We start from the raw sequence: 22,380 nt of genomic DNA, 5'->3' as shown, positions 1-22,380 counted from the left end.
GGCCAGTCCATGGAGGGCTTTAAATGTCGACAGCAGGAGCTTATACTGAATGTGGAAAGGGAGGGGGAGCCAGTGAAGGGATGCCAACACAGGAGAGATGTGGTCAGAGCGGTGGGTGGAAGTGATAATGCGTGCAGCTGAACGCTGAACAGAGATTAAAGGACGGAGGTGAGAAAGAGGAAGCCCAGCCAGGAGGACGTTACAGTAATCAAGTCGTGAGACCACTAGGGCATGGACCAGGATCTTGGCAGTAGAGGCGGAGAGATATGGTCGGATTTTGGCAATATCGTACAAAAAGAATCTACAAGTCTTGGCTGTGGTCTGGATCTGAAAGGATACACGACAGAGAAGAGTCAAAGATAAAACCAAGACTGCGGGCTTGCTGGACTGGTTGAATAGAAATGTTGTCCACAGAGACAGAAAAGGAGAGTTGAAGGGTGGGCTTAGGAGGAAAGACAAGAAGCCCTGTCTTGGACATGTTGAGCTTCAAACGCCGATGGCGCATCCACTGCGAGACAGCTGTGAGACAAGACGAAACTTGCTGTTCAAGCCTTGGAGAAAGGTCAGGGGCGGAAAGATACAGCTGGGTGTCATCGGCATACAGATGGTAGGAAAAGCTAAGAGAGCTAATGAGTTTTCCTAACGACAGTGTGTAGAGAGAAAACAGAAGGGGACAGTTTTTTGGCATGCAAAAATTCAAAATGCACTGGGGTTGTCAGAATGAAAACTGGAGAGGTGTCCTGTACCTTTAGTGGTTGTACAGAAGAGAGAATTTCAGCAGATGTTGCTTGTCACTGTGGTAGGTAGAAAATAACCACTGCTCAAATTCTCTCTATTGCATGATCATTAAAGCTCTCTCCAGTTTTCATTCTGGTAACCTTAACATGCACTCTTTTCCCCAGTACAGACCATCTCTTGTGGAAAAAAAATGGCAATGCTAAAATCTAGATGGATTAAACTCTCATCTGTTTACAGCCTGAGTCCTCTGAGACTAAAAAAACATTATCATTAGATTGGGTTGGTTCCATTTATGTGGAAGACATTAAATATGGTTTATAGATTTTGCTCTCTCACCGTGTGTGATTTCTATCATTAGTTCCAATAAAGGTGGGATAGAAACAAATAAACAATAAATACAAACCAGAGCAGAGCCACTAAATCAATGAGATTCAGCAATTGATTTGATGGATATATTCTAGTTGTGACGGACCCTTAAGTTTCAGGCCCACATTTAAGTCAGTAGAAGCCTTGACCCTATTTCTGCGTCTCAAAACCTACTTACTCAATTTGACTGTCACTCTGACTCTTTTAGAAGAACTTCCAAATTCCAGTCACACAGCCACAGGGATGTGAATCATTCCACTGTCTTTATTTACTTTAATTTGGCTTAGTTAAAATCTCTATTTTTTACTTTTTAAAAAATGTTCACTTACTGGAAACCAATGTGTGATTTATTTATTTATTTATTTATTTTAAAGGTGACAACAAAAACAAAGTTCAATCATATTACATATCTATATCCATACCATTATATTAACATTTGTTATTAAATCTTATATAATCTCTTGTTATTTTTTCTTTGATATAGACCTCTATACATTTGTAAAATACTTTAAGTATTTCTCTTATTATTGTTTAATCTTTGTTTCCCATAAATTAGCTATTTCCCCCCCAATTTGTCTTCATAAGTTTGCAGTGTCTTATTGCTCAGGTAGATTGTTAATTTGTCCATCTGTGCCATTCCCATTAGTTTTAAGATCCAATCATCTATATTTGGGATTTGTCAGTCTTTCCACTTCTTAGTGTAGACCAGTCTAGCAGCTGTTACCACATATAGGACTATATGCTCATACAGTTTCTCTGTCTGATTTCCTAAACCGGTTAGCATATTTAATAGGTAGGTTTCTGGGGTTACAGGGAAATAATTGTAGTCGTCTTTCATTAGCTAAGTTTATCCATTCTTTTACCCAAGCCATACCACAAGCATGATAATATATTTTCATGTTTGGTAATCTCATGCCTCATCTTTCTTTTTTATCTTGTAATACTTTGAGTTTAATTCTGGGCTTCTTCCCTTGCCACAAGAATTTAGATATTTCCTTGTTCCATTGAACAAATGGCTTGTCATTGGTGATTATTGGCAAATTTTGGAAGAGGCAGAGCACGCTTGCCAACACTTTCATTTGAATTGTTGAAACTTGTCCAATTAGTGATAAGTTTAAATTGGTTCATTTATTAAGGTCTTTTTAAATTCCATTCCAAGTCCGTTTATAATTGTTATCATATAATTCTGAGTTCCCTTTTGATATTATTAATTCAAGGTACAGTCGGCCCTCCTTATAGGTGGGCTTGCCTTCTGCAGCTTTGAGCTCACACGTAAGGCAAGCCCAGGCAGAAATAATGGGGCGTGTATTTGCAGTGCATCCGCCCCATTATTTCCTATGGCGCTTTAGCATACGCTCTTTTCCCCATATTCCCGGGGAGGGGCGGAATGGAGTCCCCATGTATGGGGAGGGCAGACTGTATTTACTTTATTTTCTATTTTGAAATTCATTTTTTTACTTAGATCATCTTTTTTTTGGTCAGGTTTTTCATCAACAGACTGCTCTTAGACTTACTTATTCTGAGACCTGAGAGAACACTAAACTCTTCTAATATGTTTAATAAATTATTTATACTCTTATTTGAATCATCCAGGAAAAGTACCATGCCATCAGCGAAGACTCTTATCTTAAATTGGTGTCCTTGTATCCTTAAACATTGAATATGTTCATCTTTCCTTATGTTTCTTGCCAATACTTGCCAAAATCTCTATTTCCTTCCATGAGGAGTAGAGGCCTCAAGTGACAACTGCTGCTCTAGCTGGCTACTGCAAGGCAAACACTGCATTATTGGATCTGATTGACCATTGCCAAGGAGGCTAACACTCCCTTTTCTTAGGATTTTATCACACATGGGTTTTAAACAGCCATTGTAGGAAGGGAATAGTGTTTTTGGCAACACCTATCGCATGACGTTGCTTCTGACCCTTTGCTTCTGTGCCACTGAAGCATTGGTAGAGTGGATATTTTCATTGACATCAATGAACAGCCAAGTGTGCTGCGTTTTGGATTTTGTATAAGAAATTATGGTTAAGGCTCTACCCTGATTATGATTGTATAACTATCTGATGATTGGATATTTTAAGGAACTAATAGGAATGTGTAATTCAGTATTAGTATTTTATAGATTGTGTAATGTATTGTGTTGTATTGTATTATTTTAATGATGTAACCCCGCCTCAATCCTTGGGAGAGGTGGGAAATATGAATACAATTATTTTTTATTATTATTATTATTATTATTATTATTATTATTATTATTATTATTATGCCATTACCCCACAGATGCAACAGTCCTGATACTGAGCAGACACATGGTGGCAATCTCCTTCTGTCCCTCTCCTCTCTGCTATTTCCAAGCTGTCTGTTTTCTTTTCCCCCTTTTACCAGTTTCTTTTCTCCCTCTCCCCCATCTTCTTCTTTTTTCTTAAAATTTTTAAAATCACATTCCCATAACTCTGGAAGAGCATAACAAAAAAAAAAAAAGAAAAACAAATAGAGGGATATCTCTGTTCCCTTCCCACTACTAATATGCCCAGTGACTATGTCCCCTGCTACAGTCAGCCCTCAACTCTGCCTTTGTATATAATGGAACTTCAGCATGAACAGATTTTGATATCTATATGGTGTCCTGGAACCAAACCCCAGAAGACAGTGTGGCTACACTGTAACTGCAAATCTGGCCAGAATGAAAAGCAATTCTAAGGACGTTATCAGACAAGGGAAATTGGAAGTATAATCTAATGGCAATCTGAATGCAATCATGGGGTTTAACATTATTGTGTGATAGACTACCACAAGCAATTTCGGGCAATGGGAACTAGCAAATTCACGTGAATGCGTTCTGGCCCCACTTTCTTTTCATTTGAAATTAAGAGAAATTTCTCCCGTGTGATAAACTCCTAAGTGCTTGTGAATGTAAACATGAAAGGCTTCTTCATGCAAGAGGGACTCTGATTGAGGCTTTTGCCTACTTGTGTGAAGGAGCACTATGCATATATTCATAAAGTTCTTTTTGACAGTTTTTGAATGTGTGGACCTGTGTGGGGGAGAGGCCTGTTGAGTACTTTGAAAGAAATGACAGCCCACATGGCCTCTCTCATCTATTTTTTTTTTTAAAAATATCATGTTTAAATGTGTGTGAATTACTTGCACATTGTTCCAGTAGTCTTTCAAAATTTCAAAATTGCTTGGATGTTTGAATACCCTCAACATTTCATGCATCAAAACTGGAATGTGTATAGCCAAGCAGCATCTGAATGTAGTCAAGATGGCAAAAGTTTACAAACAAGCTAGGTGAGGCTGCAGAAGTTTGCTTTTGCCCGAGTCTACTAGGAAGGGCAAAATTCTGCCTCCTCCTCTTCTCTCTCTGCTGCTGAATAAATATAGTGCAAACTACTTTTGTACTTTGAATTCAGTATGTGTTCAAAGTTAGCCTGTATTAAATTCAGACTGACTGTATAAGGCTTTTGGTTTTGTTTTGTTGTCTATAACAAAGCACACCAAAAAGTACATCTTGGGGGTGGGGAAGTGAGGAATGATGTGAGTGAGGCAAGGGACAGAACTTGGGAAAATACTTTTAACAAATCTCAGCATTCTCAACTAGCATGGCCCAGGGCTGAAAAAGTTTTGATTTCTAAGCTTTTGCTTTTCTCCCTTGATTCCTCAGGAGATTTTGTTGCCAATTGCCGAGTCTTTCTAGTACTTTTTAATCTTATGACTAGATACATTGATCTTTGCTATTAGCTTTGCTTTACTTGTCTCTATGATCCATAATGTAGATTTTTTTTAAAAAAAGTATTATCTTCAATCACCCGAGGTCCTCAGAACTGTTATTGGTATATTCTTGAGCAGAATGCGATTTTGGGGGGAGGGATTGGAGTAGACTCATCACACAAATGGTACTTAGCTCACCATTTCTGTAAGTATTGGAAAGTGGAACTGGGTAGACCCATTGAACAAAACAGTACTTGTTGAGTTAACGATTCAGTTGATTCAAATTCATGATTCAAAAAAACCATGAAGCTGTTTCCTACGACACAGACTCAAATACATATTAATGTATGGAACATCTCAGCTTCATTCTAGGCAGGAGTTTAAAGGAGGCATTTAATTTAAATTCAAATGGCAATTTAATATTGGTGTAATAGTTTGGTTTTTCTCTCCTATAATATGAATGCAATTGAATTAGATATTGAAGCATATTAACAATTAACTAAATGCACCAAACCCTCTTCTATCAGCTTTCCTATCTGTAACTTTAACATTTATTTTTAAAAATAACTTCCCAAGCTTTGGTTCCCACACAAGAAAAAACTTGAACTGCTTTGTGGTGCTTCAAGAACCATGGCTAACTGCAGCCTTGTGGGATGGTTGATGCAGTTGAGTTGCATCTCTGAATGTGGACCTGTGAGGCTACTTCTCTTGCCTTTACAAAGAAGACCTCCAAACTCCCATGGGGTCCTTCATTATTTTCTGGGATTTTAGCCTTGGTTTTTTTTTAAAAGATGAACATATATGCTAACTCCCCTCCCTGCAAACTCTTCAAAAGTAATATGATATACAAAAATGACAGCTCCTCTCCCTGAATATCTTTCATATTCTCACTTGATCTATATTTTCTGTCTCGGTTTAGAACGAACATTTAAAACATGGATATTATGTGCTTTCCTCCCAAAAGGTTTCCGTCCTCATCCTTGCTTTTAGTTTTAATTAACTAAAAATAAGAAACTGACCCTGTGCAGCTATGGTTTTAGTTTCATTTAAATCTAAACCATTAAAATGCCCCTGTTACTTACTGCTGGTTCATTTAAATGACGGGCTTAGAGAGCTACAACCCCAACTCTGAAAAGCTGCGGCTGTGACTTTCATATAAATTGGATACTGATTTATGTGTGACAGACTATGCCAGCAAACTGCCCCCATGGGGGAGGTGTAGTTCATTGAAATAAATCTGAAATTAAATTATCTTGAATAAAATTACAATACGACTGCCTTCAGCAGAAGGGTAATGTATATATTTCATTAAATATTAAAGTTTAATTTCTTTTGTGTATACGTGCATGCTGAGGTGGAAAGAAGTTCCTGTGGTGTATTTCTTTTAACCCTATATTGATTCAATTCCTTTCCCAGTAACTTAGGCCTTCTCTGTAGCTGAGTACCAACTTTAATCATGGCATCTACTGGCTTATAGAAGACAGGCACAAAGCTATTGCAAATTGGAAGTTAGGAGGCAGGGGTTTAAACTTCAGGAGACTCACAGACTGGCCTTGGATGAGACACTGTGTCTCAGGTTCAGTCCCCCATCTGCAATATGCCCCATGTGTCTCATGGGAAAAACAAAGTAAGGGTTATAAAACATTTCACACATCAGATTCACTCCCTCTAATAGCGAACTCAGCTGGCGAGTGCCAATGAAGGATACTCAAGGGGTTTGTTCAATCTGCATTTTGAAATGAACTGGGACCTGATTCTAATTTCTTTGATTTACAAGAACCAAGGATATTCTGTTATAGCAGCTGCTTACTAATATCCTTTCGATTTCACACTTGCACATAGTTTGTGGCACAGGTCTTATTTTTCAAGGAGTAAAATATATAAAAACATATATATTTTAAGGCAAAGTGTATCCAGAATAGGTATTTTGCCCTCCCCTCAAAATCATATTTAAATGTATTTGGATGGTGGTTTTTTTGGGGGGTGGGAATAAACTACATCTTGAGGCTCAATTAGGATGGATTGTTGTTATTGTTGTTGTGTGCCTTCAAGTCATTTACAATTTATGTCAACCCTAAGGTGAACCTATCACAGTGTTTTCTGGGGTGGAGAGTGTGTAACTTGCCCAAGGTCACCCAGTGAGTTTCCATGGCTGAGTGGGGAATTGAACTCTCATCTCTAGAGTCATAGTTCAATGCTCAAACCACTGGAACAGCTTTATAAATGAAGATGTGCAAAACTGAGATGGAGTGGAAATATGCTGAGCCATCCATTCCTAATGCCAACAGGACTGGAGACAAAACAGGCACAATGCGAAACAAGAGGGAGGTATAAGTATGCTCAGAAGTACCAAAGTCAAGAAAAGTTAGAGTTCGGTAGATTTCCCTCAAACAGCCCACTGAGGAGTGAACATGCCCTGTAGATTAATGTGGAACTGGGAAAGAAAAATTATAAAAATGAAGAGCTAACATTCTCTTGAAGGAAGGTTGAATGCCTTGCTAGAAAGAAATGGCTGGATAGAACCCTAAGAAGGAGGTCCTATTGGTAGGGAAAACATAGCAACATTTTATTGCAATCTCCATTTACATTAAGAACATTAAAAACTATTGCTCCTTGCATCTCATGACATTCTTTACAATTTCCCAATACTTCTCTTCAAAGGATACTTTTTCCAATTTAATTATATGGGAATAGTCCATGGGAATGTTGTCATGGCCACTTTTCCACAACAAAAGAAGTCCTTGTACTTAATATTTATATCATTAATTTTATATCACCTATAAAATATAATGCTAATTTGAATTTAATTTATAATATATATGACAATATCATATCATATAATAAATTTAATACAATATAGAGCATGGTGGTTTGAGCATTAGACTATGATTCTGGAGGCAAAGGTTTAAATCTCCACTTGGCCATGGAAACCCACTGGAGGATCTTGGGCAAGTCGCATACTCTCAGCCTCAGAAAACTCAGAGAAAGGTTCTTTGTGGGTTTTTCAGGCTATGTGGCCAAGTTCTAGAAGAGTTTATTCCTGATGTTTTGCCAGCAACTGTGGCTGGCATCTTCAGAGAATGCTTGACTGGAAAGGAGTTGGGTATATATATATACTGTGTGAACCTGGGAAGGCAGGAGTGATGTGCATATGTATTGTTCTGTTGTTAAACATCAGGAATAAAGGTGTTTATCACACGGGGCTCTTTGCAGCTCAGATCTGTGGTGATTCCTGGTTCAGCTATGCAAATTCACGTCGTAACGTGAATGTTTTATCACACCTGGTTGCCCTTCCATTGCCCTTCCGAATCGAGAGGGAATCGAATCTAAGGTAAGTCACGTGATGCGGATTCAAGCAAAGCGGAGTGAATGCAAATTGTATTACCATACTAGTGGGATTCAACGATTCAAATTGGCACCCTTGCGCATGCTCAGTGAGGGTCTGAACGCATTGTGACCTTGTACATTTCTGGGGTGAAAAGGGGCGCAAGTTCTTGTTTCCTGTTTTGTGTAACTGCGTGATTGCGTGAATATTTGCCTCATGAATATTTCTGTGTCTCCTTCATCCCCCCTTTTTATTTTCCTTTCCATTTCAGCATTTTCAACACACACATATATAGACAGATAGATATACATATCTGTATATTAACATTCATGCACATACACACATATATATATTCCCCAAAAATGAGTTGCCCTGAAAGTGAAAGGACCACTGAAAGGAAATGGGGGAAAATTACAGAGCTGCATCATGGGAAATTTGCAACCCGGGGGGTTTGCGGTGGTGTACCAGAGCAGAAGCAAAGTTGCATTCCACACCAGACCAATTCGGAGTGAAATCAAAGTGACCTTGAAAGCGAATTTTGTGAATTCACTTTTTTCCCAAATTCATCAAAATGAGGAGCCACTTTGGATTCACTGTGGAAACGCCATGGAAGGAGCACCCATAGAAAGGAACATGAATTCGCATCGTTGGACCCACAGTCATGTCGGATCTGAGCTGCAAAAAGCTGCAAAAACCTCCGTGTGATAAGGCTCAAACTCTTCTAGAACATGGCCACATGTATGCCGGCCATGAAAGCCTTCAACTTCACTCTGTGAAAGGTTCTCTTTAAGGTCACCATAAGCTGTAAACAACTTGAAAGCACACAACAAAAATAATGTAATGTATATCTTCACAACAGCCCTATCAATTAAATCATTATTATTGCCCATTTGCAGCTGGCAGCCCTGGAGAAAAGACTGAGCAAGGACACGGGTCACCTGGTCACAAAATTCCCCATTAGGGTGAGATGTTACATTTTTCTTTAAACAATAGCAACTGTTCTAAATTTTCTTCTATACACATAAATCAGCATATGTGCATTGTATGCACACCTGCATTATCTTTTGTCTTCTTTTTTGCTGGTATACACTAGCCATCTTATTGTCATCTGCAGTGTCCAGACACAATGTTGAGACCAGTATTGCCTATCACTATTTAAAAATTAGTCAAGTGGAATAACAGTAACTGTAGGCATGTTACTGTAAACTATGGATTATCATAGAATCATATAGTTGGAAAAGACCGCAAGGGCCATCCAGTCCAACCCCCTGCTATGCAGGAAATCCAAATCAGAGCATCCCCGACAGATGGCCATCCAGCCTCTGTTTGAAGACCTCTAAGGAAGGAGACTCCACCACTTTGTGCAACTGTCAGTGCCTCATGACAACCTTTTAAATAGCTGATGCAGGTTTTCTTCTGTATGTGGATTTACCTAACACTTGGAAAGTTACAGTTACAGGTCCTAAAGGGTAAGTAGTTGCCTTTAAGCTTCAAAATTTTGCAAGTAGCTCTTTCTTTTTCTACAAAGTAACTTTAAAAAGTTACCCCTTTTAGTAGGATTAAAAAAAAAATCTGCCACAAGGCAACAGTGTGTGATATAGCATGAAACAGTGATTGAACTATTAGATATTCATTCTCCATCATTCAGTGAGGGCATACTTCCATAACTGTAAAAGTGATGTTATGCCAGAAGTTATAATCAGAATATAATGTAGTTTATGCTATAATTATTGAAAAAAGAAAGGAATTGCTGTACTGGTAACTGGTTATTTGTAATAACTGGTAGTGCCAAGTACTAAATTTACTGTACTGGACTGGTCCTACCCTCTCACACAAAAAGACTCATCCCAAAAAAGACTGCCATTTTCATAATACCATGTCAACTTTCTTGGGGTTTGCCTCCATTGTTTCTAAAACGTAGGCAGAGCATCTATAGTTGTTCATTTTGATCTGTATGAGCAGATTTAAACTAGCAGGTTCTGGGGTTTAGTTTGTGCTATATTTAAAGACTGAATTGGATTTTGACTTAATTTTGATAGAATGTTCTGTATTTATTATGTCATTACTTGCTTGGAGCCTTTCAGATGTGGTGATCTATAAATTTAATGGAATGAATAGTTGTGGACTGCAGGGGCATATTCCAGCAGCTAATACCTCCTAGGAATTATGGATCATGCATTTGCACCCCACAGTACTGAGGGCCACACATGGAATCCAGACTAAAAGGCAATCTTTCAGCATGTGGATCTATGGCATCATCATTAGTTCCCAGGGAACTGTTAGGGATCTTAGAAAAGAATGTTCAAGTGACAAAAGACTCTAACAAAGGGGGAGGTGAAGTCTTGTGGTTCCTGTCAGTGAAAGGTCATATCTGCATGGGTTTGCAACAACAGTAACTGGAACAGCAGTAGCAAGAACAAGAACATTTACAGAACTATCAAGAGGGCACAAAATGTTACTGTTAGGTTTGGTTTTGTTGTATGCCTTCAAGATGTTTCCAACTTATGGTGATCCTAAGGTGATCCTATTACAGGATTTTTGTGGAAAAGATTTATTCAGAGGAGGTTTGCCTTTGCCTTTCACTGGGGCTGAGAGCATGTGACTTGCCCAAGGTTATCCAATGGGTTTCATGGCTGAGTGGGGATTCCAGTCACCAGAATCATAGTCTACTTCTCAAAGCACTACACCACACTGGTGACTCTCTTACTGTTATGTAACCAGTGCCATTTCATAACTATGGGGAGAAGCCTAGCTCACATCCAGGCATGCTAGCTAGCCTGACATTTATATGCTCCTGTATTGCTACAGATGGGCAAAGTTGTTTATTTATCTTTCCATAATGTTCACATGATTTCCAAGCCTGTATTCATTCTGTCCTTTTTAGTGTTGATTTCTGATTTATTTTTTAAGTAGAAATACGGGACAAAATTTGAACATGTTTCTGTGCATGGTATGTGTATGTATTTTGTAAACATTTTGACTTTGTAAGTCATTCCTCCTAATATATGCTTTTTGTGCACCATATTCTGTAAAATACATTTTGCATGATATTTTGGAACTTTCTTTGAGAACAGTGAATCAATTCAATATAAGATCAAACCAACCAGTTTTCCCCATCTCTATGCATTACTACAGAGTCAATTTCAGCAGAAGCCACCAAAAGCCAAATTTTGACCCAACTGACCCTGCTGGTACAGGATCAGTTTGACAGCGGGTGAACTAGCCTGACCTAGTCTTTTCCCTAGGCTTCTGCCTACTGGCATGGTTACACTTGGGTCCTCAAAGTACACTAGTGAAAATGACAACAATGAGCATAACGCATCATTACAAGGCTGTCATTGCAGGAACAAATTTTGATGGCCTTGGTTCTTGCTAAAGTTGAAGACTATATTGTCCAGGGAAATGTTCCCAGGCATTGCATGATTGTTATCTGATATAATTTTAAATTGTTGTCTACCATATTTTATTGAATGTTAACATGAATTAATATGTATTATTTAATTATTTGTTTAGAATGTATGCCGTAGGCAGATTTATTTTATCTGTTTTAATTGTATGTACAGCACTGTGTAAATTTACAGTGCTATACAAATAAAGCTTAATAATAATAATAGAAATATAGGCAATCAAAATGAAGTAAAACTATGGGTCAACCAAAGGCTATTTCCAGATCTGTATCTGTATAGGAATTGCTGTGTGCCAGCAGGGTGTAGGGGTTTGAGTGGTGGACTCTGGAAACCAGGATCATAGAATAATCCTAGAATCGGAGGATACCACAATGGCCATCCAGTTCAATCCCCTGCCACCCAGTGTCAAATCACTACTCAGCCATGGAAACCCAGTGGGTGACTGGACAAATCACATTCTCTCAACCTTAGAGGAAGTCAAAGGCAAACTCCTTCAGAACAAATTTTGCCAAAAAAAAATTCTCATAATAAGTCTGCCTTAGGTGAGAAAAGACTTGAAGGCACACAACAACAGCAATAGAATTGCTGTTCTGATCATCAACATGACTTCCATTGTTTGCTTGTTCTGGCATCCTTATACAACCACCCCACCTTATCCATGGTTGTTTTTTTTAAAGCATCCATGGCTTGAAAATATTTGAAAAATACAGAAATTCCAAAACACAAACCTTGATTTTGCTATTATATATAAGGGATACAATTTTGTTATGCCATTGTATTTAATGGGACATGAACATCCACAGATTTTGGTATCCACCAGGGGTCCTGGAACCAAACCCCAGCAGATAGTAGAGTATAAATCTGTATAGATTTAGACATTGTATAATATAAATCTACACCAGCATAGTTATGCTGCATCTCACATTACTTCTAGATACTGTACAGAAGAGGCCTTGGCATGAGCTGATCACTGCACAATAGTAAATTACAGTTGGCCCTCCATATCCAGGGGTTCAGCCATCTATGATTTGAAAATATCTTTTAAAAATATGAATTCTAAAAAGCAAACCCTGCTTTTGCCATTTTATAGGAGGCACTATTTTACTACACCATTGTATTTAATGTGACTTGACTGTCCATGGATTTTGGTAACTACAGGGGATTCTGGAATCAAACCCCAGTGGATACAAAGGGCCCACTTTATTTCTCAATCTATCAGATCAAAATGGAAGGGGCACATATTGGTGTGTGTTCTTGGAAAATGAATGGCTGTATTAGCAATTGTACTTACATGGCCTTGGAGAAAATAAAATTTGTTTTTATGCTAGTATATTGACTCAACAAGATTCTAGCCTTTGTCTTTCGCTAGTTATTATCCCAAATGTGGATAAGAAATTCCTGGCAGTTAAGATCCTAATAGCTTTGTATGCCTGGGTGGCACTGCAAAATGAGATATTTGGAGTACATATTACCCTATGTGTTCTAACAGGCATTTTGGCTAATTGCTGGGCATCAGAAGGACACAGGGAGTTAAACGTGTCATATTTACTCTGAATATATTTTCATGTAACTTTCTTTGGGTGGAAATCAGATTGATCAGATATATTAAAGTGACAGGGTTTTAGCTATACTACAAAGAGGAGAATGACTGAGCTGAAAGAAGGTGAGTGTATGGCCATCAGTTCACTGCTGACCACATCACCCCTGTGGGATGCAAGGAGCGGGTTCAGTCTGAGTCACAGTTATGTCTGCTCTGTTTATAAGCTGCAAAGTGGCTCTAGGGAAGTGGCAGCTGTGAGAGGCCAGCTCTTCTTGGAACTGGGGCACCCGAGTTTGCATGTCTTTATGGTTAACTCGATGTTCAGAAGCTTGATGGCTCAAGGCTTATTACTGCTGATCAGCTAAATTTGGATGTGAGGAATGGTCATGAGAAAATAGAAACTTTTATTTCTGCTCAGCAGCCTTCCACACCCCCAAGCTCTCAATTGGTTTGTGCTAATTATTTTACTCCTCCTGTACAGTGGTCCTTCCATTTGATTTGACTGACCTCAACAATGAACAGTACATTAAAATGGTAGAAGCTAGAGATACCTATCCCTATCAGATATGTTGCTTAATCCAAATAGATTTTATGCTATGTTATAAAAAGGTCTTCTCTACGAAGTTGCTCTTTTGACCAGCCTACTCTGGGCAATTGCATGGGCAAAATCCAAAATGATAGAACAAGGCTGATGAAGCAGCTGCTGCATGTTTGTCAAAGGGCATCTTTTTATATGATATGAAAGCATTTCAGATAACCAGCAGGTGTGTTGTAAGTGAAAGTGACATGGATGAAATTGACATAATCAAAAAGCACCTTAACTTTGACCCTTTAGTTTTCTCACACACACACACACACACACACACACACACACACACACACCACCCCCTGATGTGTCAGACTGGTGTGTTTTTGCTCCATCATGTATATAAAATGTAGGAGAAGAACATGGAGATACACATGCTTTTGCAGCATCTCAATATATTTGTTATTCCAGATGCATGCATGTACACATTTAAAAGATATATGGACATACATTTATGAGGCCGTGGTATATTGGCTGCAAAAACCACAGGTGTAACATACATGTTGTCTCCATTAATTTGAGCACACAGAATTACTTAGAGTATACATAACTGCACTTGCACCAGGGTTGGCCCAAGATATTTTGCTACCTGCAGTGAAGGGCAAGGTTGCTTGCTTCCTCCATTTCACATTTAGACTGTGACTGAACTCACAGTTGAATACTGGCAATCAAATATTGGCAAACCACCAAACTTGAGGACAGCAGATCAGCTATATGAAACAGACAGCTCTGTCCTGTAGCAGATTGGAATGGCCATGAGACAAATAAGGAACAGCCAAGGGATTGCCATTGCTGTCTCTTGGCTTCTATTAGCATAGGTGGTTGCATCACTATGCCTAATGGTAGGAGAAGTCTATACATCCCATGCTCTCTCTGCCTGCCTGTGTGCATGGTGGTGGGATGATAAATCTTAAGAGAACCTAAGGGTTCTCTTAAGCAAAGATAACTCAGAGGCATTTTTGCCAGTTTCTTCCTCTGAAATATAGCCCACAGCACCTGGTATTTGTTAGCATTTTCCTATCCATGTACTAACCAGGGATGACTCTGCTTAGCTTCCACTATCAGATAGGATCTGTTGCCTTTGTACTAAAGAAATGAGCAGAAAATGCAGATAGGAGGTAAAAATCAGATGCAGTGGCTATAGGGGAGGTACCATTCGCAGGACTGAATGTAATTGTTAGTTCTAAGTAGAGTACACCTATTGAATCAATAGGAATTTACTAAGGCCTGTTACAGACAGCCAAAATAAAGCTGCTTCGAGTCACAGTGGAGGTATGGTGTTTCAATGATGCATGCATCCTAAGAGTCCAGAAGCCACACCAAAGCCATGCTCCAGTCCTTAGAGCTGGAGCGTGGCTTTGGTGCGACTTCTGGACTCTTAGGATGCATGCATCATTGAAACACCATACCTCCACTGTGACTCGAAGCAGCTTTATTTTGGCTGTCTGTAACAGGCCCTTGTCAGCACTTATGCAAGTTCATTTGTTCAACAAGTCTACTTACATTGAAACTAGTGACTGGATCTAGATCCATAGTAGTTTGCACATATTAGAAAAATGTTTTGTAAATGCTTTATGTTTTAAACATGCTTTAACACCTGGAAGCACTGTTCTCAAGATAAGTTATCTTTGGCTATATTTCTGGCCAGACAGTTAAATCACATTCAACCATTGAAGCAAATGAAATCTATACTTTATTCTAGGATTCAATAACAACAGCTCAAAAGGGAACATAAAGAATGTTGAGATGAGTGACTGGATGAGTGGAAGGATGAGATTAAAAAGAAAGATGAGAAGATAGTAACTGAGGAGAAGCAGATCAGAGAGAGTAGATATAGAAACATGAAGAAAAACTAGCATGACACAGAGGGGGCTTGACTGGAGTCTTTCTCCATGAATTGCTGTTTTTCTACTTGTATCTTTTCTACTTTTTAAAAAAAAATGTAGAGGAATGTTCAACATTTCTAGTTGTTTCAGTTGTTATAGCTTACCCTACCACTCAGCCCTCGCTGCAATGTGGCCCTAGTGTGGATCATGAGGTATGTTCACAGGAATAACTAGAGAATAATAAGGCAGTTATTCATTAATAGGGAACCAGAACCTTGCTTTCGAGCCCCACAAACAGAATGTGGTAAAAAAAACACACCCAAAGGTCATGTTCTGATCCAAAACAAAATAGAAAGGAAAAGAATGAGAGCGTGCAGTGCATACCTTTAAAATTGGGCCTGATTCTGGCATCATATCCTGATGTCCTTCCCATCAGTTTATCCAGGAAATCTGAAGGGGACATTGGCTTAGGAGCTGACCGAGCTGCTGCTCCAGTTTCTTTGGAAGCGGCGAGGCTGAGCCGAAAAGAAGAAAGCAAGCAGAGATTTCATTAGCAGACCTTCCTCTTTTGCTGATTTTTTCCCTTTCGCCCCCCTGTTGTGAGGGTTTGGATCAGAATTCTTTGCAGCTGTAAGCCATGACAAATACTGCTGTGGATTCTTAATGAAGTTGGTCTCAGCTAATTTGTTTGCTCAGCCCAAACATTCCTGAACACGGAATCCCAATCGCTACCCAAGATCAAGCAAAATGATAGAGAAGAAAATCCCTCTGCTAATTTAGGTACAGACTCTGAGTGCCCCTTAAATCAGAAATGTGAACTTTAGCATTCTATCCTAGTGGGAAAACACACTTTGAGATTAGGTAGGTTTTATTATGGTGCATCAATTACCATGTAATTACATGGCAAATAGCAGAGGAGAGCATGCAGTATGTTGACATTTCCATTTCTAGAGTCAGTAGGGTGTGTGAGTTATGTCAGCTTCCATTTGCTTGAACAGGTAGCTTGAGATGAAATTTCCTGCACACCACGGGGAGACTTCAGGGGACTAGGATTCTCCTACTTAAATTGGTCATTTATTGGTAAAGAAATCTGGCAGCCATGCTGGGACTAAAGCACTTCAAAGTTCTTAGTCTCAGGTTGAAACATACAACAATAATAGCAGAGATCTGATTTAATATTGGCAATCCTCTCCCCAGGTTTATTCAGTAATTATTTATTTATGATATTTCTATATCAGTTCCCAGCCCAGAAGGGCCCCTGAGGCAATAAACAAATAAAAACACTTAAAACAGTATAAATATGAAACCTTTTAATTTCTTCTTCAAATACTAAAAATCCTCTTTAAATACTAAAACAGTCTCTAAATTTTTGTTGTTGTTACCATTCAAGTTGTTTCCAACCTATGGTGACATTAAGGCAACCCTATCTTGGGGTTTTCTTGGCAAGATTTGTTCAGAGGGGTTTGCCTTTGCCTTCTTCTGAGGCTGAGAGTGTGTGACTTGTCCAAGGTCACTCAGTGGGGATTCAAACCATGGTATCTCCTAGTCCCACACTCAACATTCTCAATCTCTAAATCCTCTTTAAAACTTGTGAAAACTGCCTAACAACAACCTTAAGATACACCTTTAAAACATTTAAATCAGGGCTATTTCAAACATTAAAGGCCATGTGGATCAGCACTGTTTGGCTGCCTGCTAGTAGCTTGAAAAAGATGGAGCCAGTCTTGATTCCTTTAGTAGGAAGCTAAATACTCTAAGTGCTGCAACAGAGCAAAGCCCAGTTGCATGTACATACCAATTTAACTTCACAAGGGCGTTTATCACATGGAGCTTTTTGGAGATTTTGCAGCTCAGATTCAGGGTGACTGCGGGTTCAGTGATGTGGATTCACATCATAATGTTAATGTGTTATCAGACGAGATTCCTTTCAATGGGAGCTCCTTCTGTGATGTTTCCGCAGTGATTCCAAAGTGACCCCTCATTTTGTTGAAATTGGAAAAAAAGTGAATTCACAGAATTTGCTTTCAAGCTCACTTCGATTTCACTTCAAATTGGTTTGGTGTGGAAGATCACTCCAATGTCGCCCCCCTTTGCCCCCTGCATCCTGCTCCTTCATTCCCCTTCTCCTACTTCATGCCATGTTGTCCTCTCTGCCACTCTGCCACCTATCCCATCATCCCCTGTCTGCTCCTGCATCCCCATCTCATCCTCTCTGCCACTCTGACACCTATCCCATCATCCTCTGCCTACTCCTGCATCTCCATCTTGTCCTCTCTGCCAACCTGCCACCTATCCCATCACTCCCTGACTGCTCCTTCAGCCCAATGAAGGATGACAGCTAAGGAGGGGGCAGGGAAGGAGGACAGTGTCCAGACCCCCACTGAGCATGTGCAAGGGTCCCAATTCGATTCATTGAATCCGCATGATATAAACCGATGTGGTAATACAATTTGCACTCACTCCGCTTTGCATGAATCCACATCACGTGACTTGCCTTGGATTTGATTCCCCCTCTATTCGGAAGGGCAATGGAAGGGCAACCAGATGTGATAAAACATTCACATTATGACGTGAATTTGCATAGCTGAACCAGGAGTCACCACGGATCGGAGCTGCAAAAAGCCCCATGTGGTATATTCCGAGGTGTTGGGACATGCAACAGATCCTTATCTGAGGACCTCAAATTTCAGCCAGGCTCATACAGGAGGAGGTAGTCTTTCAGATATCCTGGCCCATAGCCATTTAGGGCTTTGTAGCTCAAGCCACATCCTTGATTGAACTCAGAAGCAAATTGGAAGCCAGTTTAGTTCTTGTAAGACTGGTGTGCCTCTAAAATGCACATCCAACACCAGTCTGGCTGATGCCTTTTGCAATAGCTGGAGCTTCCAAATACTTTTCAAGCGCAGCACCATGCAGAGAACATTATAGTAGTTTAACCAATTAATGCATCGTTAACAGGTTAAAGGCACTCATGCCTGAAATCTACTGAAATCAGTAAATTTCCAGGTGCTTGTTATTTTATTTATTCCATTATTTGTTCCATTCATTTGTACAAGATGTAGGCAGGGCTTTTTTTCAGAATTGGGCTGTGAAGGCTAGTTTGAGAATTATGTGGACTGAGTTGAAAGGCACACACAACAGACCTGGAGAATATCTGGCCTTCTAGATATAACTAGAATGAAACTCCCACCATCCTTCAGTACTGGCTATCATGGATAGTACTGTGGAGAATTACAGGCTAACAATATTGGGTGGGCCATGCATTGCCCAGCTCAGGCATACAAGTTTAATCAAAGATTAAGAAGCATTCCAGAAGGAACTAAGGATCAAAAGTCATATCTTCACTCTTAGAAGCATGTGCAACATGAAGAAACCCAGCTGACTTCCAGACCTAATATTTCCATAAGTTTCTTTCATGTCCCATTTTGAGTCACAGGCTCAATTGACAACAGCTTGGTGCTTTGAGGATGTCCCCCCCGCCCACATCTGACACAAGCACCACATCTTGATTGAATGTGGAAAGGATAAGTAATGGGTTGAGGAACTAGATTTCATGGGATTTCTATAAATTGGTAACATTATAGAAAAGAACAAACTGTGGTACAGTGGGCTCTCAGTATCTGCTGGGATTGGTTCCAGCCCTGATACCAAAATCCATGGTTGCTCAAGTCCTATGAAAAGTTGGCATTGTGAAATGATGTCCCATATATAAAATGGCAAAATTAAGATTTGCTCTTGGGAATTTAAAATATATATATTTACAAATGATAGATGGTTAAATCCATGGATGCAGAATTTGTGGATACAGAGGATCAGACGCGTTGTGGAAATTTCAGGTGATTTTGTATCTGTTCAATGTGTTGTCTCTATATCACTTTCCTAGCAAATAGAGGCATACATTGTCCGATCATAGCTTGTCTTGTTGCATTAAAATGGACCAACTTTTGTGCACAGCTCAGAACAGTGCCCTTTAACCTGCTAATCCCTAATCTTTGGGTTGGATAGAGACATAATTTAAAATTCTGTCTCTGTGCTCCCATTGCTTGAGCTACCTGACAAAACTAAAAGAAACTAGTCTGACAAGTAAAAGGTATGGTTGGTAGATACATAGCTGCATGAATATTTAGTTGAAGGGCTGTCCAGTCTACTGCCAGTTTAAAGACAGAGAACCAGAAGAAATAGCTACCAGCACTGTGTTCCTGGACAGTGACCAGACTGAGCAGACAGCCACAGATGCTCCTGGCCAAACACATTGCCAATATCGTAAGAAGAACTACTGCATACCTATTTATATGCAAATGAGCATCCTAGCTGACTAGGTAGTGAGCATCTGAAAAGTTAAAGCCAGACCCAAATCACAGGAAGCCCTTAAGTATGATGTCCCTTAAAGTTTGCTACAACATCCCAGCAAGTAGCTGTTCAGACCCTTTTTGAAGACACCTAGAAACAAAGACTCCACCACCTCTCTGGGTGATTTGTTTTGTTGCCAACTGTGAATAAGTTCAATTAAATTGAAACCTACCCTCATGTAACATAAAACCATTAGACCTGGTCCTACTTTCTGGGCAGCAGAGAACAAATCTGCAGCATTCTCTCTTGTTTTCTTATCATACCTCTTATTATATTTCTTGCCCTTCTCTGAACCTGCTCCAACTTGTTTATATCCTTCTTAAAATGTGGTGCCCATAATTGAATATGGCATTCTAGACAAAGCCTTGTGCAGACTATGGTGGGACTATTAGTCCTTTTTACTTGAAAACTATGGTTCTATAAATTTAGGCTAAAATATTACTTCCCTTCTTTGTCATGGCATTACACTGCTGGCTCATCTCCAACTTATAATGAACAGTTGACCAATGCAGAAAACTGTGGTGTTAATAATTGTTTTACTACTAGGGAGTCAGAGATGGCCTTGTGGGCTTAAGAGAGCTTCTTGAACTAAGCAGAAGTGGGTGCCATTTGCTTTTCTAAGTTTGAGTCTGGCTCTGAATGAGTCGTGGCTACACCTGTCTTGGTCCTCCTTCCCCTAGGAACTGCTTACACCAGAGATGGGCAATTTCAGTAGACAAGGAAGGCTTCTTTGAATATAAATTCCCCTCTCCGTTCAGCATCCTGTTTTTTAAAAAATTCAATGCATACATTAAAATAAAATAGTAAGTTAGTAAGTTTAATGTTGTAATTTCAAGTCACAGCATTCAAAATAGGAATACACAGTAATAAAAACAGCAGCTTCAAAAAATAATAATATAGGTAAAGCAGTGGTTATAAAACACAGACTGTAAACTTACTAGTTAGTTATGAATGCTTAAGCGAGAGTTATGTGTTTGTGACTGCTTTGTATTCATGATGCCTACATATGCCCTTGTTTAGAATATAGGTAGGGACTGTGAATGTCCCTCAATCCCCATTTAAATGTCAGCAGCTGCTGTGATTGATGGAGATCTGTTCCCCTGTGGTTCAGGAAGCAGCAGACTGATGCTGTCACCCCTCTGCTCATGTGAACAATCTCTGCTGTGAGGAGGACTTGAGGCAGGGACTCTATTTCTGCCTGTTGCAATGGCAATTGCTTGCATGAGGAGGTGGGAACATTAGTCATCCACCTTCTTAGTGACAGAAGAAAGGCCACCATTGATTGCACTGGCTACTGGCTGGTAAAGGGGGAAGTGGAGGATCAGGCTGGGATTCACTACACAGCTATGTAATGACAATCGTTATATAACACTGGAGTGGATAGAAGATTCTGGCCATAATTTTTCAAAATAATAATAATCTAAAATGTCTACTAGATGTATCAGATACATCTCTTTTTTGATTTTAAGAAATTTGAAAAAAACCCACAAAAACAAAAAAACAGCCACTTAATAGGCAATATACAGGAATGCATCTGCTAGTAAATATTTAATACTATTTACTGAAGAAGTAGATTGAGTCCATGTAAGCCTATGCTACAAATTCTTTTCCCCAGTTAGTCACAGAGGTGCTACAGAATCCCTTTGCATACTATTTACGTTATTTATTTACTATGCAGTAAATAAATAAAACTCTTGTCTTGTTATGAAAAGAAACAAACCATAATGTACTAGCAGATTTCCATACTGAAGAGCAGCAGATTAAATAATCCATGGTTTTGTATTGATATCAAATAATTCCCCATATATTCAGTAGAATCTATAGGAAACTTGGAGAAGTAGACAAGCAAATCTGTATTCAAGTCTATCTGCAATGGTAGGCAAATCATTAAATGCAAAGCTTCCTGTTCTGGTCACCTAACCTTCATGAGCACTGTCTTTGACCTTCAGGAAATTATTAATGGAATACTTTCCCATAAATTACATTGATGGCGCAGAGTTTATTCTCCATCTCCATCTTTATTTTTGTTTCCTTTCACCAGCAAAAAAAAAAAAATCTTACTCTGCTACTAGAAGGTAGCATTCATGACCAGAAATGATCTGGAATATAAAACCAGGATTTTTGTTTGCTAGCATTGCTCTTTCACAGGGGAAGCCTTCATTTTGGGAATGAGTTCATTTATTCTTTGTTTATGGGAATATGTATTTCTAGAGTACATTCTGCCAAGCAGTGCTTTTCTAAAAGAGATATGCCTCTCCTAGTGAATAACATAAGAATAGATTTTGATTGAGTCCACACTTTGGGCATTAACACACAAGGCAAAAGAAGTGGAATTTTAACAGGATAAAAGTATCTTTGGCCAGTACTTATCAGAAGGCATCATGTTCATCCTGCTGCCACCCTGTTACAGTACCGCACCTTTTCATTGACAGGAAACACCCCTCAAAGAACTCTTAATCTTGCTATTATAACGTAGATATTATGATGCAAAAATCCTTTTCACTTCAGTTTTGGCATTACAGCTGCCAC

General features: G+C 39.2%; 1 protein-coding gene across 2 annotated transcripts in view; it reads right to left on the bottom strand.

Annotated features, from left to right (window-relative positions):
* Positions 1-22,380, bottom strand: part of LOC149321763 (glycine receptor subunit alpha-1) — a 96,183-nt gene that overhangs the window by 41,019 nt on the left and 32,784 nt on the right. For both annotated transcript variants that reach the window (XM_089501878.1, XM_089501926.1), the window contains exon 2: positions 15,886-16,016. In XM_089501878.1, coding sequence (XP_089358004.1) covers positions 15,886-16,016 — 131 coding nt within the window. The remainder of the gene's footprint in view (positions 1-15,885; positions 16,017-22,380) is intronic.

Source organism: Sceloporus occidentalis, unplaced genomic scaffold, assembly GCF_023333645.1.
Source record: "Sceloporus occidentalis isolate IW3139 unplaced genomic scaffold, rSceOcc1.0.p SCAF_1, whole genome shotgun sequence".
In the NCBI taxonomy this organism is placed as follows: Eukaryota; Metazoa; Chordata; class Lepidosauria; order Squamata; family Phrynosomatidae; genus Sceloporus; species Sceloporus occidentalis.
The sequence above is the reverse complement of the archived record's forward strand: the minus strand, read 5'-3'. Positions and strand labels throughout refer to the sequence as shown.